This window comes from Halichoerus grypus, chromosome 8 (genome assembly GCF_964656455.1).
Source record: "Halichoerus grypus chromosome 8, mHalGry1.hap1.1, whole genome shotgun sequence".
Taxonomy (NCBI): domain Eukaryota; kingdom Metazoa; phylum Chordata; class Mammalia; order Carnivora; family Phocidae; genus Halichoerus; species Halichoerus grypus.
This window is the reverse complement of record NC_135719.1, coordinates 119,212,765-119,229,231: the sequence shown is the minus strand read 5'-3', so window position 1 is coordinate 119,229,231 and position 16,467 is coordinate 119,212,765. Positions and strand designations below refer to the sequence as shown.

Here is a 16,467-nt window from a genome sequence, read left to right as displayed (position 1 = left end):
GGGTATGTGCTATGGTGAGCGCTGTGAATTGTGTAAGACTGATGAATCACAGACCTGTACCCCTGAAACAATACGTTATAGGTTAATAAAAAAAAATAAATGTTGTAAGTTCCAATAAATAAATAAATAAATAAAATAAAATAAAATAAAGGCCCTGGCCTAAAAGTGGCACATCACACCTGCTCACATGGCACTGGTCAACAAATGCAGGTCTAACCTCTGTCCAGAAGAGAATGGATTTTGGTAGACAGCTAGCCATCTCTGCCACAATCCCTACTTTTAATTTCTACTGCCATAACCTTTAAGTGATTAAGAACTCACAATACCAAAGCCTATGTTGCTGATTTTTTTTTTTTTTTAGATTTTATTTATTTATTTAACAGAGGGGGAGAGAGAGAGAGAGAGAAAGCACAAGTAGGCAGAATGGCCAGCAGAGGGAGAGGGAGAGGATGAAGCAGACTCCCAGCTGAGCAGGGAGCCCAATGTGGGTCTTGATCCGAGGACCCTGGGATCATGACCTGAGCCGAAGGCAGGGGCTTAACCAACTGAGCCACCCAGGCACCCCTATGTTGCTGATTCTTAACTATTCTAGTTCATTACAGAGCTGAATCGGTGAATACACTAGGCCATCCTGATACAGCCTCTTAGGAGCTTTCTCCTCTAATGCGCTCTACCAGGAGCATCATAGCACCAAAAGAACAGCGGAGAAGAGCCCAGGATTGGTTTCTAAAGAGTGAACAAGGTTCTGAAAGAAGAAATGTACAAGCCATGTTTGGAAACAGTTGAGCAATTTAATAGAAATGAGAAGTTTGCATATTGGAGTAATGCAAAGCAGGCTGAAGAGAACAGGAATTGTAACCCACAGGGCAGCATTTCTGAGGAGTGGGGAGGCTGATGAGGTTAATTTTTTGTAAGAACAGGATGAACAGTAATAATGAAGCTATTACTTTATCAGAGTGCTGTGGCGAATTCTTCCAGCTCAGAAGGCCCAAGAAATGGTCTGATTTTTAAAGAATCTCAGAGTCCTAGTGAAAAGAGCAAATATTACAACATGGGAAGAATATCTGCCTGTCATGCTTGAGAGAACTGTCCCCTTGTCAAACTTTTTGTGCCTCAGTTCAATTCATCAGCAAGTCTAGATCAGATGAGACGACGTTCCATTGCCACTCTTCTAAGAAGGCATTGTAGGACAAAACAACCCTAAGGCTTCAAAGAAGCTCTCATGACAAACAGATTTGGAACCAACCTGAAAACGCTCTTGTTTTTTACTTGCGGTGGGGGAAAAAAGTAAAGCTCTGTACACATTGGCACAGCCTCATTGCTTCTCTCTGCAGTGCGGGTCATAAAAATCCATGAATACTAGTGATCTTTTAAGCCCAAATGTTACCTTTGGTCTTGATAAACCTCTCCAGGCTCCATCAGAGTGGAGCGAGGACACAAGCACCTCAACAGAATGATGCAACCCACTGGTGGGAAGAAGTCAAAACAGCCCTCCCTGACCTTAGCAGTATCTGGGGACAGCACTTCTATTTCAGGGCCCCAATCACTAGGGAATCCCTGAAGGAAGCCAGTGACAGGGAAAGGAACAAAACTGTCTCCATCCACCACACTGTTCTAGATGCTTTACAGAGAGCAGCTAATCCTCACATCCTTGGCTGCTATCAGCATCCACACAGTGGAGAGGAAGAAACTCGGCTAAGTGAATAGCTCCAACTGTGTAGGACAAGCCTGAATCACGCTTTCACTAGAGACTCACATGAGACAGTGTTCTGAGTCAGCGGCCCCTAAAGGGGCCCCGTTCTGTTTCCTGCTCTGACTTCCACTTACAGGAAGCTCTAACTGCTTCCAAGGCTCCCAGCAAGGCAAGAGAAATGGGCTCAAAAGGGGGCTGACACACGGGAGAGTCTACCACACCACAGGGAGCCCACTGGCAGAACAACAGACTTTGAGAAAGCTAGGAACTGAGTAGTGTGCAGTTTTTTCAAACTGTCCCTGAATAGGATGGCATGTTTATTATGACTTGTCAGGAATAACAAGTCAGTGAAACTTGAGAAAAATAAAGACACAGATCTCACTTGGTGCTGGGAGGATACTAATGGCTTTTAAAAGTTATAAACTCAAATATTGTACATGACAGATTTAGCCCCAAAGGGAATTCCTGGTATTATAAGGGAATGTAACTGCTAATCCTTAGAACCTCAAAACCGTACCTCTAAAACCAGCTTATTGAAAACAAAATTGCAATGTTACCAGAGGTCTAAGTTAGGAAAAGAGGGCCAGAGTTACTTCAGGCCATTTGAAGTAAGAGTTTCTCTCCTATCTCTAAAATGTGATTTGCGGGGCGCCTGGGTGGCTCAGTCGTTAAGCGTCTGCCTTCGGCTCAGGTCATGATCTCAGGGTCCTGGGAGCGAGCCCCGCATCTGGCTCCCTGCTCCGCGGGAAGCCTGCTTCTCCCTCTCCCACTCCCCTTGCTTGTGTTCCCTCTCTCGCTGTGTCTCTCTCTGTCAAATAAATAAAATCTTTAAAAAAAAATAAAAAAATAAAAAATAAAATAAAATGTGATTTGGGTAATAACCTTTGAAGAGGCTATTACTTAAGGTAAACTCATTTGATTACCACTAAGAAAATGCAGATGCCTGCATTTTAGTTAGTGCATTAAACTGCCAGAGACTGGACAACGTCCAGAATCAGGTGTCCCAGAGGCCTCTAAAAATCCACCCTTTGCTTCTTAGACTCAGTCTCCGAAATAAGTTTAGCACATCGGAAAAAGAAATCCTATCACGCAGATAATACCTATTTGTTCTAGTTAACTTCTTCTGGGTCTCCGAGAATCCTGCTCCAACCAGGGCTCTCAACATCTCCTTACCCCTCACCCGGTTCTCCGAGGCAGCGAGGAACACAGCTGAGGAAGACCAGGGCAGGGAGAATGGCACCCACAGCTTGAGGATTGAAGGTGACCCCAGGCTGCCAGGCCAGTCGTGTCAGACAAGTCCATCTAACATGTACCAGAGCTCACCTCAAGATCAAATGATACAAACATGGTGTCAATAGGTGCTTTGCAGGAACGGGATCCTTGAGTAAAAAAATCCAAATATAGAACTCGAAAATTTAGTTCAAGACCTGTAACTGAGATGACTTCAACACCATTTACAGTTTTCTTGCTACTTGGTTCTCCGGCTACATTGGTCCTTCTTTCCTAAGGAGAAGAGAGTATCACTGTCTGAAGATAAGCTTAGTAAGGTATGCCCTCTGGACCAAACTCGCATCAACCTCAAAGCACCTCTAGGCCATGATGAACCAGCTCAGGCGTTCTCAAATGGACCGTTAGCTGGCAGCACCCCAGCAGCCTGGTTCCAATGCAGGCAGGGGTGGAGAGAGAGGAGGGTGCCTCTGGCTTCCCAAGTCACAACAACATAACCATTGCCTCCATTCCGAACAGGATCGTTGAGCTTCTCTGGAAAAGAGATCTGCTATTGTTAACAGGCTGACAAAACTTCAACCTGCTCCTATATAGAACCACCGGCAGAGATAGTGACAATCCCTGGGGATAAAGTGCTGCTCTTCAGAAAATGGGATCTTTAAGTTCTTCATATTCCACCTTGTTCCAGAAAGGATTTAAAGGGAAACATAGCAGCCCAGTGACTACAGCTTTGCCAGCTAACAGTTCTGATGTACAGCTCCCTGCCCCAGACCCTGGGCCGGCATCCTGGGGAGTGTTCCCCAGGAACCTCAAACCAAACACACCGCATTCCAGACCACTCCGGGCGGAAAACAGAGTGCACACAAGATAGCCACAGGAGGTCAGGTGCCACAACAGACGCAAAAGGAAGAAGTCTTGCCCTCTGGCCCCTAACTTCCTAGAAGAGTCAAGATCGCCAACCAAGTTCAGTTTCTGAGCTTGTCCTATCTCACATGCTCCTTAGGAGTATTACCGGAGGTAACAAGGGAAAGCCTCCACACGCTAACGATTACATCTCAGTTCAACTGGATGAAACATCTTTGTGGTTTTGCGCCCCACCCTACCCTTTTTCTTTTCCTCGAAACGGATGGCGTAACCCAAGACTTCCCAAAACCTGTTTGTAATAGGACTATGTCATTTTGATAAAATCAGGTTTTGGTGAGAAGTAGCAAACACACACGGGCCCACTGATTGCTCACTGAGACTGCTCCTAGAGTCTCCAGTTCTCACACATAGCTTGAATCTTCCACATCTGTGAAATACAAAGGCAAAGCCAATGAATCTTGGAACGTCAGTTCTCTGAAGCCCTAACCACAAAGCCATACCCTTTCTGTAACTCAATTCTTGGGTCACACAGGAAGGAGTTTGCTCCTTTCCCTCTTCAGTGGTTCTGGTCTTGTGGCCGGGGGGAGGGAGCTGGGAAGATTTGGTCTTTCTTCTCCCAATCTGAGCATTACCACACCTTTTATATTAATACACCCTCACTACCAAGAGAGTTTGTTCATTAATAGGGAGGGATAAAAAACTTTATTCAAAGATTAAATTACTTAAACCAACCACAGTAATCCCTTGGGTTCCAGGCCTCTGAACCGTGCTATGTTGGATATTAAAAGAAATAATGCAACATCTTTCTAAAGTAACTAGAGGCCAGCCTAACTTGAAGCAGTTGTCATTAACAACTCAGGTCCTGATTCAGAAACAAATAGGTCTCAAAAAGGGGGCAACAACTGGCTGCTATCACCTACTTTTACATTTAGCTTAAATCATCAGCTGGTAGCCTAATACCTCAAAAGTTGAACAGTGACATGTGACTGTTATTTTGAGTCATACATTCTCAAAAATCTGGAAATCAGCTGGCTTCTGAGGAGCAAATCATTTTGAAAGAAAGGAAATTGTGATCTGGGAAAATTGCAAAGGTCACGATGTGAGTGAAGTTACAGGACAAAGCCAGGACGCTTGGCCCTCTCTCCCTTCAGCAAAGGCAGACTGTGGGCTGACTGTGTGCCTGGCACTCTAAGTCCTGGGGATACAGAGAGGAGGTATGGTTGCAGCTTTCAGTGAGCGCACAGCTTGGTGAGAACAGAGGAAGGTGCCGACTCAGATCCAGGAAGAGCCAGGACTTATCAGAAGGGGCAATATCTGAATCTTGAAAGTATTAGCCAGCAATAAAAGTGGAAAGGGGAAAGGCTTACAAGCAGAAGGGGCACATAATACCTTCAGCCCTACAGAACAATTCACAATTCCCTGGAGCCCAGGGTTCCTGGGAGGACTGTGGGGGGGGTGGGGGGTGGGCAGGGGCGGGGGAGAGGCAGTGGGGAGAGGGGTGGGCCCAGATCCTAAGCAGGGAGCTACTAAGGTTTCCATGTCAGGAAGTGACAAATCAAATCTGCACTGCAGATCTAGTGCCCTGGGGGCCTGAGGGAAATGGATTGGCCCAGAGAAGAGCAACTCCACAAGGGGACTGTAAAGATAAGGCCATAGGAGAGGAGCAACAAATTCCAGTAATACTCAGAGTGGGTGTGGAGATGGGCTCCTGCACACCAGCTTTCTGGCTCTGCTACTAGAGTTGAGAAAGACACAGGGGAAGGGAGTGAAGAAGATGAGAAGTTCAGTTCTGGATAGATGGCCTTGAGGTATTAGAGACTTTCTCATTGAAAATACGTGGAGGGGCGCCTGGGTGGCTCAGTCAGCTGAGCATCTGCCTTGGGCTCAGGTCATGATCGGGGATCCTGGGATCGAGCCCTGAATTGGGGCTCCAAGCTCATCAGGGAATCTGCTTCTTCCTCTCCCCTCTCCCCTTCCCCCCACATATGCGAGAGTGCGCACACTCTCTCGCTCTCTCAAATAAATAAAATCTTAAAAAAAAAAAGAAAGAACACATCATAGGACACCACAGAGATGTAACCTGCAAAGTTCAAACAGACTATACAAATGACCTAGTCTCCTCCACAAATACACAGCAAGAAAGAAAAAACAAAAACGAAGTGAGGAACCTATCAAGAATGTAAGAGATATCAATCAATGTAGAACTTATTCGGTGTATGTGCTGCCGAAGCAAGCACTAGAACTTATTTGGATCCTGAGTCAAACAAACTAAAAAATAAGTGCAAAAAAGACTAAGTCAGTCGAACAATGTCACCATTAACTGGTTTAAGGACAGAAACAAAATAAAAATAGACTGAATTTTCCCTGTTTAAAAGGGAAAAGACTTCTTGTTCCCTTATGAGAATTTCCTTCTCTGTCCTTTTCAAATGCATGTAAATATAACAATTAAATAAGCCTCTTGCCAGTCTCCCAACCCAGGAATGTTTCCCAAGGACTAGGGATTAAGAGACTAACTTCTGTGGACACAGGGGATGGGCAGCCTGCTCCAATTTACAAAACTACCTTCTGCCTTAGAATAGAAGTTTGTTTCCCCTCTGGTGGCTGTTCAAATTTCTATGATAAAGTTAGGATGAACTCTGACAAACGGTACTGTTCAAGTCTTCTAACTGGTGGACTAGTTACTATCTTGAAAACGCATAATGGGCTGCCCCTGCGTGGCTATACAAACAGGCCAGACTTCTTTCTCTTCGAAATCTCTTAGATTGCCTGATTTGATGCTTATTCAATAAACTGTTTTCTTTCTCTACTACCTTTGTGGAAAGGTTCTCTTGGTTAGGAGATTATTTTTTTTTTAATTATTATATTTCCCCAACACTGGGCATTTGATATTAACTTCTTTTGGTGTGATAATGGTATTGTGGTTTAAAAAAAAAAAAAGAAAAGAATTCTTTAAGATTTAAGTAGGCTCCATGCCCAACGTGGGGCTCGAACCCATGACCCTGAGATCAAGACCTGAGCTGAGACCAAGAGTCAGACGCACCCCAAATTTTAAAGAATTTTTATATTTTGAAGATAACTAATGAAATATTTGCAGATGAAACAATGTGAGGTCTGTGATTTGCTTCAAAAGGCATGGAGTAGGGGCACCTGGGTGGCTCAGTCGGGAAGCATCCCACTCCTGATTTGGGCTCAGGTCATGATCTCAGGGTCATGAGATGGAGCTGTGTGTTAGGGTCTGCACTCAGCGGGGAGCTTGCTTCTCTTCCTCTCCCTCTGCCCCTCCCCCTGCTCATGTGCTCCCTCACTCTCTCAAATAAATCTTAAAAAAAAAAAAAGGGCATAGAGTAGGGTGATTGCCATGTATTGATGATTGACACTGGGTAACAGATACAACAAATTCACTAGATCACCGTATCTACTTTTGTTATGTTTGAACACTTCCATAATAAAGTCAAAAAGATACACAGAAGCCAACTGGGCTACAGATTTGAAGCTAAGAGGGGAAACAAGCGTTGGAGATAAAGCTTTGGAGGCATCAGCATACAGGTGACAGGAAAACCAGAGGAATGGACAAAATGCCAACTGACATAACATTAAAGCAAGAGATCAAGGGCAGAACTCTGAGGAACACCAGCGGGTAGCTGAAGATCTAGCAAAGGAATCTGAAGAGCTAAAAACAGAAGAATGTGGGGTGTGTTTCAATAAGGAAGGAGTGGCAGACAGTGATGAATAAGGTAGATGCTGCAGTGTCTACCCTGTTAGAAAGTAGGAGGTCGAAGACCACAGCAAAACCAGTTTCATTGCAATGATGGCCCAGGATGTCAGATGATAGCAAGTGAAAGCATGCAAGGGCAGTGGAGAAGCCAGGATGGTGGCTCTGAAGGGAAGTGACAACAGCCAGAAGGCTACTTAAAGACAAGGGAGGATAGCAGGACAGTAAGGTCTGCAGCTAGTTATTGAAGGGATGGGTTAGAAGTTGAGAAACAAGGGCAAGGAAGGGATAATTGCTGGAACAAGAACACTCAGAAGGCAAGAGAGATAGGACCGATCTAGAGCACAGGGAGGTGGTGTAACCACTCGTTACTTGTCCAAGATCTGTTCTTCACTTCTTCTGCAGAGACAGCAGACCTCTAGCTGGCAACAGGAGGTCTTAGAACTGTGACTAAATTCACCATCTTCCTCTGTAACTGGGTGTGTCCATGTGACCATTGGGGCCAACAGGATAAGCAGAAGTGCCCTGCAACTTCTTGGAAACTTTCCTTAAGGGAAAGCACAAGTTCTCCCTTCACCTGCTTCTATCCATTCTTGCACCCTGATGCCGGATAGAAGGCCACACCATCTGGGACCATTAGATAGAGGCCTTGCTGGTAGAACAGCAAGATAAGAATCTAGGTCTGAACTTTAAAAACAGAGTGGCCAAACCAGTTCTGGACTTCTCTCCAGATCCAATTTACTGGAGAGTGAAATGATTTTTTTTTTTTTTTTAAGATTTATTTATTTGAGAGAGGGGAGTAGGGAGAATGTCACTTCCCTTCAGAGCCACCATCCTGGCTTCTCCACTGCCCTTGCATGCTTTCACTTGCTATCATCTGACATCCTGGGCCATCATTGCAATGAAACTGGTTTTGCTGTGGTCTTCGACCTCCTACTTTCTAACAGGGTAGACACTGCAGCATCTACCTTATTCATCACTGTCTGCCACTCCTTCCTTATTGAAACACACCCCACATTCTTCTGTTTTTAGCTCTTCAGATTCCTTTGCTAGATCTTCAGCAAGGCACAGGAGGGCACGGGCACAGAAGCAGAGGAAAGAGAGGGAGAGGGAGAAGCAGGCTCCCCGCTGAACAGGGAGCCTGATGTGGGACTCAATCCCAGGACCTCGGGATTATGACCTGAGCCGAATGATCTGAGCCACCCAGGCGCCCTTGAAATTATTTTTCTTAAACTGCTGTTATTTTGTGCTTTTATCACATGCAATTCTATCTACCTGACACAGGGAGGACTGGATCCCTCATCCTCTGAGGGTGTAAAAGAATCTTGGTCGATACAACTAATTGGGGGGATGACAGGGAAAAGGGCTGTTAAGGGAGTTCATGCCTGAGTCAGAAAGACAAGGCCGTGAGGATTATGAGTAAACTTGAAATAGCCGTCACGGGAAAGGTCAGAGGGAATACACTAGGAACACAGAGGACTTTAAGAAGTAGGAGACCATCCACTTATGATGGTGCCACAAGACCTGAGAAGGCAGCTGACTGCACCAATCCAGGGATCAGATTGTATAGGGCAAGAAAGGAGATTCTCTACTACTGCTGACCGTATGACCTAGGGAAAGTTTCTCACGGTCTTCGGGACATACTTTTTCGGTTTGTTCATGCTGAGATTTATAAAGCAAAGCAATGTGCTAAAAAGCTGAAAAGAAATTGTTTAAGCACATGGCATTGTTATGTCCTAGGAAAAGCTACAGCCTCGTTCTTAATTCACATTATATTCTAGCTTACTTTAATTCTCCTTTAAATTGTGGTAAAATACACATAAAAATAATCACTTTTAAGTGGTATTAAGTACATTCACATTATTGTATAACCATAACCACCATCCACCTCCAGAATTCTTTTCATCTTGCAAAACTGAAATTCTGTACCCATTAAACAATATTTCTGCATTCTCCCTTCCCCCAAGCCCTGGCAACCACCATTCTGCTTTCTGTCCCTATGACTTTGATTACTCTAGGTACCTCGCAAGTGGAGTTATATAGTATTTGTCTTTTTGTGACTGGCTTATTTCACTCAGCATAATGTTTTCAAGGTTCCACCCATGTTACAGCATATGTCAGAATTTCTTTAAGGCTAATATTCCATTGTAGGTTTGTATCACATTTTATCCATCCATTCATCCATCAATGGGCACTTGGGTTGCTTCCACATTTTGGTTATTGTGTATAATGCTATGAACATGGGTATATCAGTATCTCTTCTAGACCCTGCTTTCAATTCTTTTGGGTATATGCCTGAGGTGAAATTGCTGGATCATATGTTAACCATTTTTAATTTTTTGAGGAACTGCCATATTGTTTTTGACAGCAGCTATATCATTTTACATTCCCACCAGCAGTGCACAAGGGTCCCAATATATCCACATCCTCACCAAGTCTTGTTATTTTCTGGGGGGATGGGGAGGGTTTTGTTTTGTTTTGTTTTTGTTTTTTACACTGGCCATCCTGATGGGGGTCATCATTTGTTTTTAACAAATAGAATGACATAGTAGCAAGAGCCTAGCACGGTGTCCAGAACACGGTAAATGGATCAAACAACTTTGAAATAAAAGGTCTAAGTTAAATTCTTTGCTCTCTATGAAGGAAAGATTGGTTATACGCAATTTGCCAAATCCCAATAATGCCTTTAAGAGATTTACCTACACCCGTGATGTAGGCTTTTGCTACGGCATATTACTAAGCAAATTACTAATAATTACTAATTCTAGAACAGCTTCATCACCTTCCAAAAAGAAACCAGCACCCATTGCCAGCCACTCCCCATTGCCTTCTCCCTGCCAGTCCCTGAACTAATCCACTTTCTGTCTCTATGAATTTGCCTATTCTGGACATTTCATATAAATGGAATCCTAGAATATGTAGCCTTTTGTGTCTTTCTTTCACTTAGTATAATGCTTTCAAGTTTCATCCCTGCTGTAGCATGAATTAGAAATTCATTCTTTGTGGTTCAATATTCAATTGTATGGATATATCCTATTTTTTATTAAAACAACTTAGATCTCCCATAAAAATCCAGATTTCTGGCTTTTCTTGAAAAACTGAAGAGTAGAAGGCCCTCCCCTTCCCAGCAATCACTGGCTAGAGCTCGGTAATAGCATCTTGTTCCCTGAACATTCCAGGCACCTTTCTGTCTCTGGGTCTTACTGTTCCTTCTGCCTGAAGTGCTCCCAGATACACACCTTGTTCCTTTCTTCACCTGCCAAAGGTCTGCTCACATGACTCCTTGCTGAGGCTTCCCCAACTACATATGCAATGCCTACTCTATCCCCAATACTTGCTATCCCTCACCCCTTGCCTTCATTTATTCCACAGTACTCATTATCATCTGACATACTGTATGTTTTACTTAAGTCTGTTTCCAACCACCCTTCATTAGAATGACAGCTCCAAGATAACAAGGCTTTGTTTTTGTCCACTATTATATTCCCAGTACCAAACCTTAGCAGCGCCCAAATTTTTTTAATATAGAAATTAGTGAAAGAACTTGTTATAGTTTTTACTGACTAAAAGCTGCTCCTAGAAAAGTAAACCTGAAAATTATGTTTAAAAAGTTTTGATGCATACTTTATATTACTTACATGTTAAGTTCAATGAATTTTAGCAGATGTATACAGTCTTGTAACCCTATTAAGATATATGCTTAAGATCTAGAACATTGAAAATGATTTTAAGTCATAGTAATAAAGTTGGTCTGTTTACTACAGTCAGGCATGCCTAAAACTTAAAAATGTCCTTAGTTAAAACTTGAGGCTGTTTTCAGAAGTCACGTTAAGGGGCGCCTGGGTGGCTCAGTTGGTTAAGCGACTGCCTTCGGCTCAGGTCATGATCCTGGAGTCCCGGGATCGAGTCCCGCATCGGGCTCCCTGCTTGGCAGGGCGTCTGCTTCTCCCTCTGACCCTCCTCCCTCTCATGCTCTCTGTCTCTCATTCTCTCTCTCTCAAATGAATAAATGAAATCTTTAAAAAAAAAAAAAAAAAAAAGAAGTCACGTTAAGGAATGTGATGGTTCAAAAATCAAAGCACCAAGAGAACAGGGAGCTGCTAAAACCCAAAGAGACTAAGATCTAGTCCTAAATTAACTAAAGGCCAAAGAAACTGTAACCTAATGAGTTATATTAACTTACAAGAAGACTGTGTTAAGTACTAGGGAAAAAGGCAAACAAAAGAATAAGAATTTATTATCAAAGGGCTAGGGAGAGGATGTGGAGTATCCCAGTCCATGTGGCAATTTTTCTCTCACCAGAATTTATAAACTAGATATCAATCAGGATCTCTAAACTGCAAGCAACAGAAACCTGTTCTAGCTCATTACAGCAGAAAAGCAATTTACTCAATTTGGGTAACTCCCAAAATCTTTTAAGAGGGCCAGTATCCGGGTTAAAAGCCACATTACCAGCAATAATGGCTCCAGAAGTCACACTGCAGGACGGTCCTGTAGAGATCTATTGCTGCTATCACCTCCACTGCTAGGGAAAGGCACTGCATGAGCCGGCATGGCTGACCCCATGATGCTGGACAGAAGCCACTGCTGGTATGGTTACCACCCTGCCCATCACAGAATGAATTCTTTGCTGCCCCTTCTTGAATTTCAAGTCAAAGTTTAAGATGCATGCTTCTATTGGTGGAGCCTAGGTCAAGTGCCCACAACTCTAGCTGCAATGAAAATACGGCAGAATGTGGGTGGAGAGAAGTCTAAAGAGGTAGATGAAGGTCAAATTATGGTGCTATGTGTTCTACACTTCAACCTAGTGGTCGAAGGACAAATATCAAAATATAAAACTATTAAATGAAAGTGTATCAGAAAAAATGTATCTAGAACAAGCCTGAGATTTCATCGCTTATTATAGGTTCAGGCTACGTTTTAAAAGTATGAACGTTTAAAGCCAATTTAAAGAAATACAAAGTGAATAATATGGCAAATTAGCAAAGATGGTATATGAATACAAGACTGAAGCATGGATGCATGTAAAAGAAAGCCATGGAAAGACTAAGCAAAGGAGAAATGTCTTAGAAAGCTCATTCTGGTGGCAGCGAAGAATGTGAACCAAGGAAGGTAAGAAAGGGACAAAAGATACCAATGGAAAGTTACAGTCAAGTGTGAGGAGATAGAACGACAGCAGCACCATTATGGTGAAGAACTCTAATCATTTGTGGGGTGGGGGAGGGTGGAATCAACAAGACTTTGTGATCAACAGATGTAACGCACAAAAGGGAAGGAGCAAAGAACTGTGATGGTCTTCTAGTTTGACTTAACTCGATAATGGGTGACAGCATGAAACAGACCATGGAAGCACAGCAGGAGAAACTGATTTGAGGAAGAAGATAAGGAATTTTGTTTTTGAACAAATGGAGTTTGAGACATCTGTGAGAGCGAGATGAGGCTCCTTAGAACAAAGTTGGAGAAACATTAGGGTCAACATTTAAGGGTTGGGAAGAAGAGGAAGATCCCACAAAGGAGTCCAGGAAGGACTCGTCAATGGAGACAAGAGACTCAAAAGAGAGGGGTGTGTTTGGTAACAGAGGATTTCCAGAATAAAGCGGTCAGTTGTACAACAGAGAGGTTCAGCAAAATAAAGGCCAACAAATCAGTGGGCTTGCTCAAGGGCGTTGCAGTGGAACAGCAGGGTGGAAGCCAGGCTGAAGTATCATGATCATACAACTAATGAATGCTAACATCCTCTACCAATCACTGAAAGCAAATACACACCCTTGAACTCACACATCAATCTGTACCAAAGAGTTCTCAGATCTCAGTTCTTCCTGTTAAACTACCTCAGGTCCTCCATCAGTTCTTCCTGAAGCAGACCAGATTCTGGGTCTCAACCAGAAGAGATTCCTGGTCTGCTATCTGACGGAGAACCAAATGGAACAGGAAGAACAAATGTCTCTAGCCTAGCTGGGAGGAATCGGAGTAGCTCCCACGCGGCTTCGCGAACTCCAGGACTCTGGGCAGGTCCCAGCCGCAGTCCGTTTAGATAGTTGTTTCGGTGGCCGGCACCTCTGTTAATCTCCGTTTACAGCTAGCTTTCCCCCACAGAATACTCCTTCAACTTCTGAAGAAAAAAAACAGAGGGCCAAGGACCGTGGCTTTCAGCGCTCACCAGAGTCAGGAGCAGAAGCACCGAATCTGAGCCTTGCCAGAGCAATTGCCTCTTCGTCTCTCCCAGGCTCTCCACATATGCTCAGATAAGGGGTTACCTGAGAGAGGAACCGAGTGTTCTTACCAAACCCAGACACTAACATCAAATCCACTCATTCACGAAAACAGGACGTTTGGCCAATGCCATGGCAACACCAGCAGCCTGTGATATCAGAGCTGAAGGCAGGGAACAAAGGGGTTTGTGGAAGTTACCTTTCTGTGGGTCTTCCCTGCCTTGAAATTTGACCCATGCTGCTCGTTTGAAAGTGTACTTTAGTACTGTTTCACAATACAGCAATTGAAACTTCTCTTGGTACTTCTCTCCAACCTATTTTTGGAGATTAGCCAAAAGCACATGCCACAAATCTGCTGAGTGCCACACTCTTATTAATATGCAATGAGATTCTATTTTGGGCTGCTGGTGATACTGGCCTACCAGTCAGCTACAGGGTAAGGATATAAATTGTAAGACTAAAAATATCTGGAAAAAAAAAAAAAAAGGGAAGACCAAAATAAAAACTGCAGCTTCCCCATCACTTTAGGTTGAGAGTTTATAGAGGAGGTATTTGAGGATGTAGTATTTAAGGGAGAATGGCTTTTCCAGGTTGGAGTGGAAAAATACCATGAGCTAGGACAGGAAAGATCTACAAAGCATGAGTAAGAGAAGCTGCCACAGATGTGCCCCTCCCCCTCATTCAGCAGCCTCAGCTGAATATTATAAATATGTCCTGTGTAAGAGGCCGAAATTGATTCTTGTCAGTCTATTAAGGTAGAATTGAGCACTGAACAGGCAATTCAAGCAAGGCTAGGCCCAGTTCATCAGATGGGCTGGAAGGGTTTATCCAGTGTTTAAAAAAAATAGTGATTCCCAGAGATTGTCCTCTTCGGTGTAAATGCTGCCTTTTAAAAAGGTTGAATGTGGGGCGCCTGGGTGGCTCAGTCGTTAAGCGTCTGCTTTTGGCTCAGGTCATGATCCCGGGGTCCTGGGATCGGAGCCCCGCATCAGGCTCCCTCCTCAGCGGGAAGCCTGCTTCTCCCTCTCACCCTCCCCCTGCTTGTGTTCCCTCTCTCGCTGTGTCTCTCTCTGTCAAATAAATAAATAAAATCTTAAAAAAATAAAAAATAAAAAGGCTGAATGTGTACAGCTGATTTAAAGGGACAGTATCCTCATTTATAAGCAGAAATAGAAACTTCTTCCCATTAGGTAACTGATGACACATTAAAACTAAATCCTCATTTCTCTTTCATCTTTGGTGGTGAACCTGGAGAGTCATTAAAAGGAATAAGAGACCCTACTGAAGAAGGATCTGTAATTATTTAACAGAGAAGAGTTTTGAGTATTCAGCCAAAGACATCATATCTAGATGCAGCCAGATTATAGGAAGTACACCTCAACTCAAGGTGGCTTTGGTGACTTCACTAGTCCTGTGTTTTAGAAGGAAATGATCCACCCCTGGAATGGACTCAATGATCAGCAGAGGAGGTTTCAAAGCAAGAGTGGGGAGGGGATTTGTAGTTCACCTAGATTCCCCACTGATATCTGCAGCACCTACAGCTCGATGCTGCCATGCCTTTTGCACTTACAGCTTCAGAAAAGATCTGTGAATTGTCCTAATATGAATGGAGGAAATGGCCTCAAACAGCAGCTAGAAACATTCAGGTTAGATAAAGGGAAGAACCTTCCTAGCATAACAGTTGGAATTTGGTGCCCTCTTACCAAAAGAAGCGTTCTCTATTACCATATAAATGGCATTTGTCTTTGGGTCAGGTTCTGTAAGTTTAGAGTACTATCCTAATTACAAGACTGCAGTTTTCCTGCAGATTACCTGGGCACTTGTGAAAATGTACATACATGTCTGGGCCCCACCACAGAGCCAATAAATCAGACTATTCCATGGAGGAGCCTAGGAACCTATATTTTTAACAAGTAACTTAAGTGATTTTCATAATCAGGGAAGTTTGAGAAACACTGATCTAAGGCTCTGCTTACATTAATATAAAGCTGTTCACCCTGGGGAGGAAACAAAGGATATGAAGAGAGGAAACTGGCTAGACTGATGCATCAGAAGCGCCTCCTAATTGAGTTCAGAGAGCTAGAATTTGAGAGGGAAAGGCTGACTGAGCAGTTAGAGCTGGGGCTAGCTAGCATTCTTTCCACTGCCTTGCATTCCCTATGCTCCCCACCCCCCGCCCCCACCTCCTTGCCTTCCACACAGTTACTCTCTTTATTGCCGACAAGACTCTGCCTGAAGACTCCCAGATCTTAAACCGCAGATGGGATCTAAGGGAGGATGAGAGGCTTCCCAAGTACAAGCAGATCCTGTGCAGTCCCTGGATAGGAGAGGAGACAGAACTGGTCTGTTACCAGCCATCACAGACATCTAAAATCCAGCCACTTACCCAAATTGGAGAGTCTTTTCATCAAGCCAGCTTCTCTAATGGCAGCAGGACCATACTCCACTCCTTTTCTTTTCTGTCACATAAATTACACAGTTAGATGCAAGGAAAAAGGGTTAGAAATAAGACCCCTTTATTTCACAAAATACAGAAATCTGCTATTCTATACATAGTTCCCAACAGATCCCTCTGAAAACCTGTGACACCATCAGCCCTTCCTTTTATTATTTTCACCTGAGGTCTGATCATTTCAAACACTTGCAGGGAAGGACCGAAAAACAACAATTACTGGAATCAAATCAACCTCCAAAAAAGCCCCTGGCTGTGGGAAGAACAGGCGGAGGCCAAGACGGAGGAAGGGGCTGAGCAGGTCTGG

General features: G+C 43.7%; 1 protein-coding gene across 3 annotated transcripts in view; it reads right to left on the bottom strand.

Annotated features, from left to right (window-relative positions):
* Positions 1–16,467, bottom strand: part of ARG2 (arginase 2) — a 35,393-nt gene that overhangs the window by 18,063 nt on the left and 863 nt on the right. For 2 of the 3 annotated variants that reach the window (XM_078053830.1, XM_036071162.2), the window contains exon 2: positions 16,095–16,167. In XM_078053830.1, the coding sequence (XP_077909956.1) occupies positions 16,095–16,167 (73 nt within the window). Of the gene's footprint in view, positions 1–16,094; positions 16,168–16,325; positions 16,356–16,467 lie in introns of those variants that run through there. The other variant, XM_078053831.1, reaches the window with a different exon arrangement.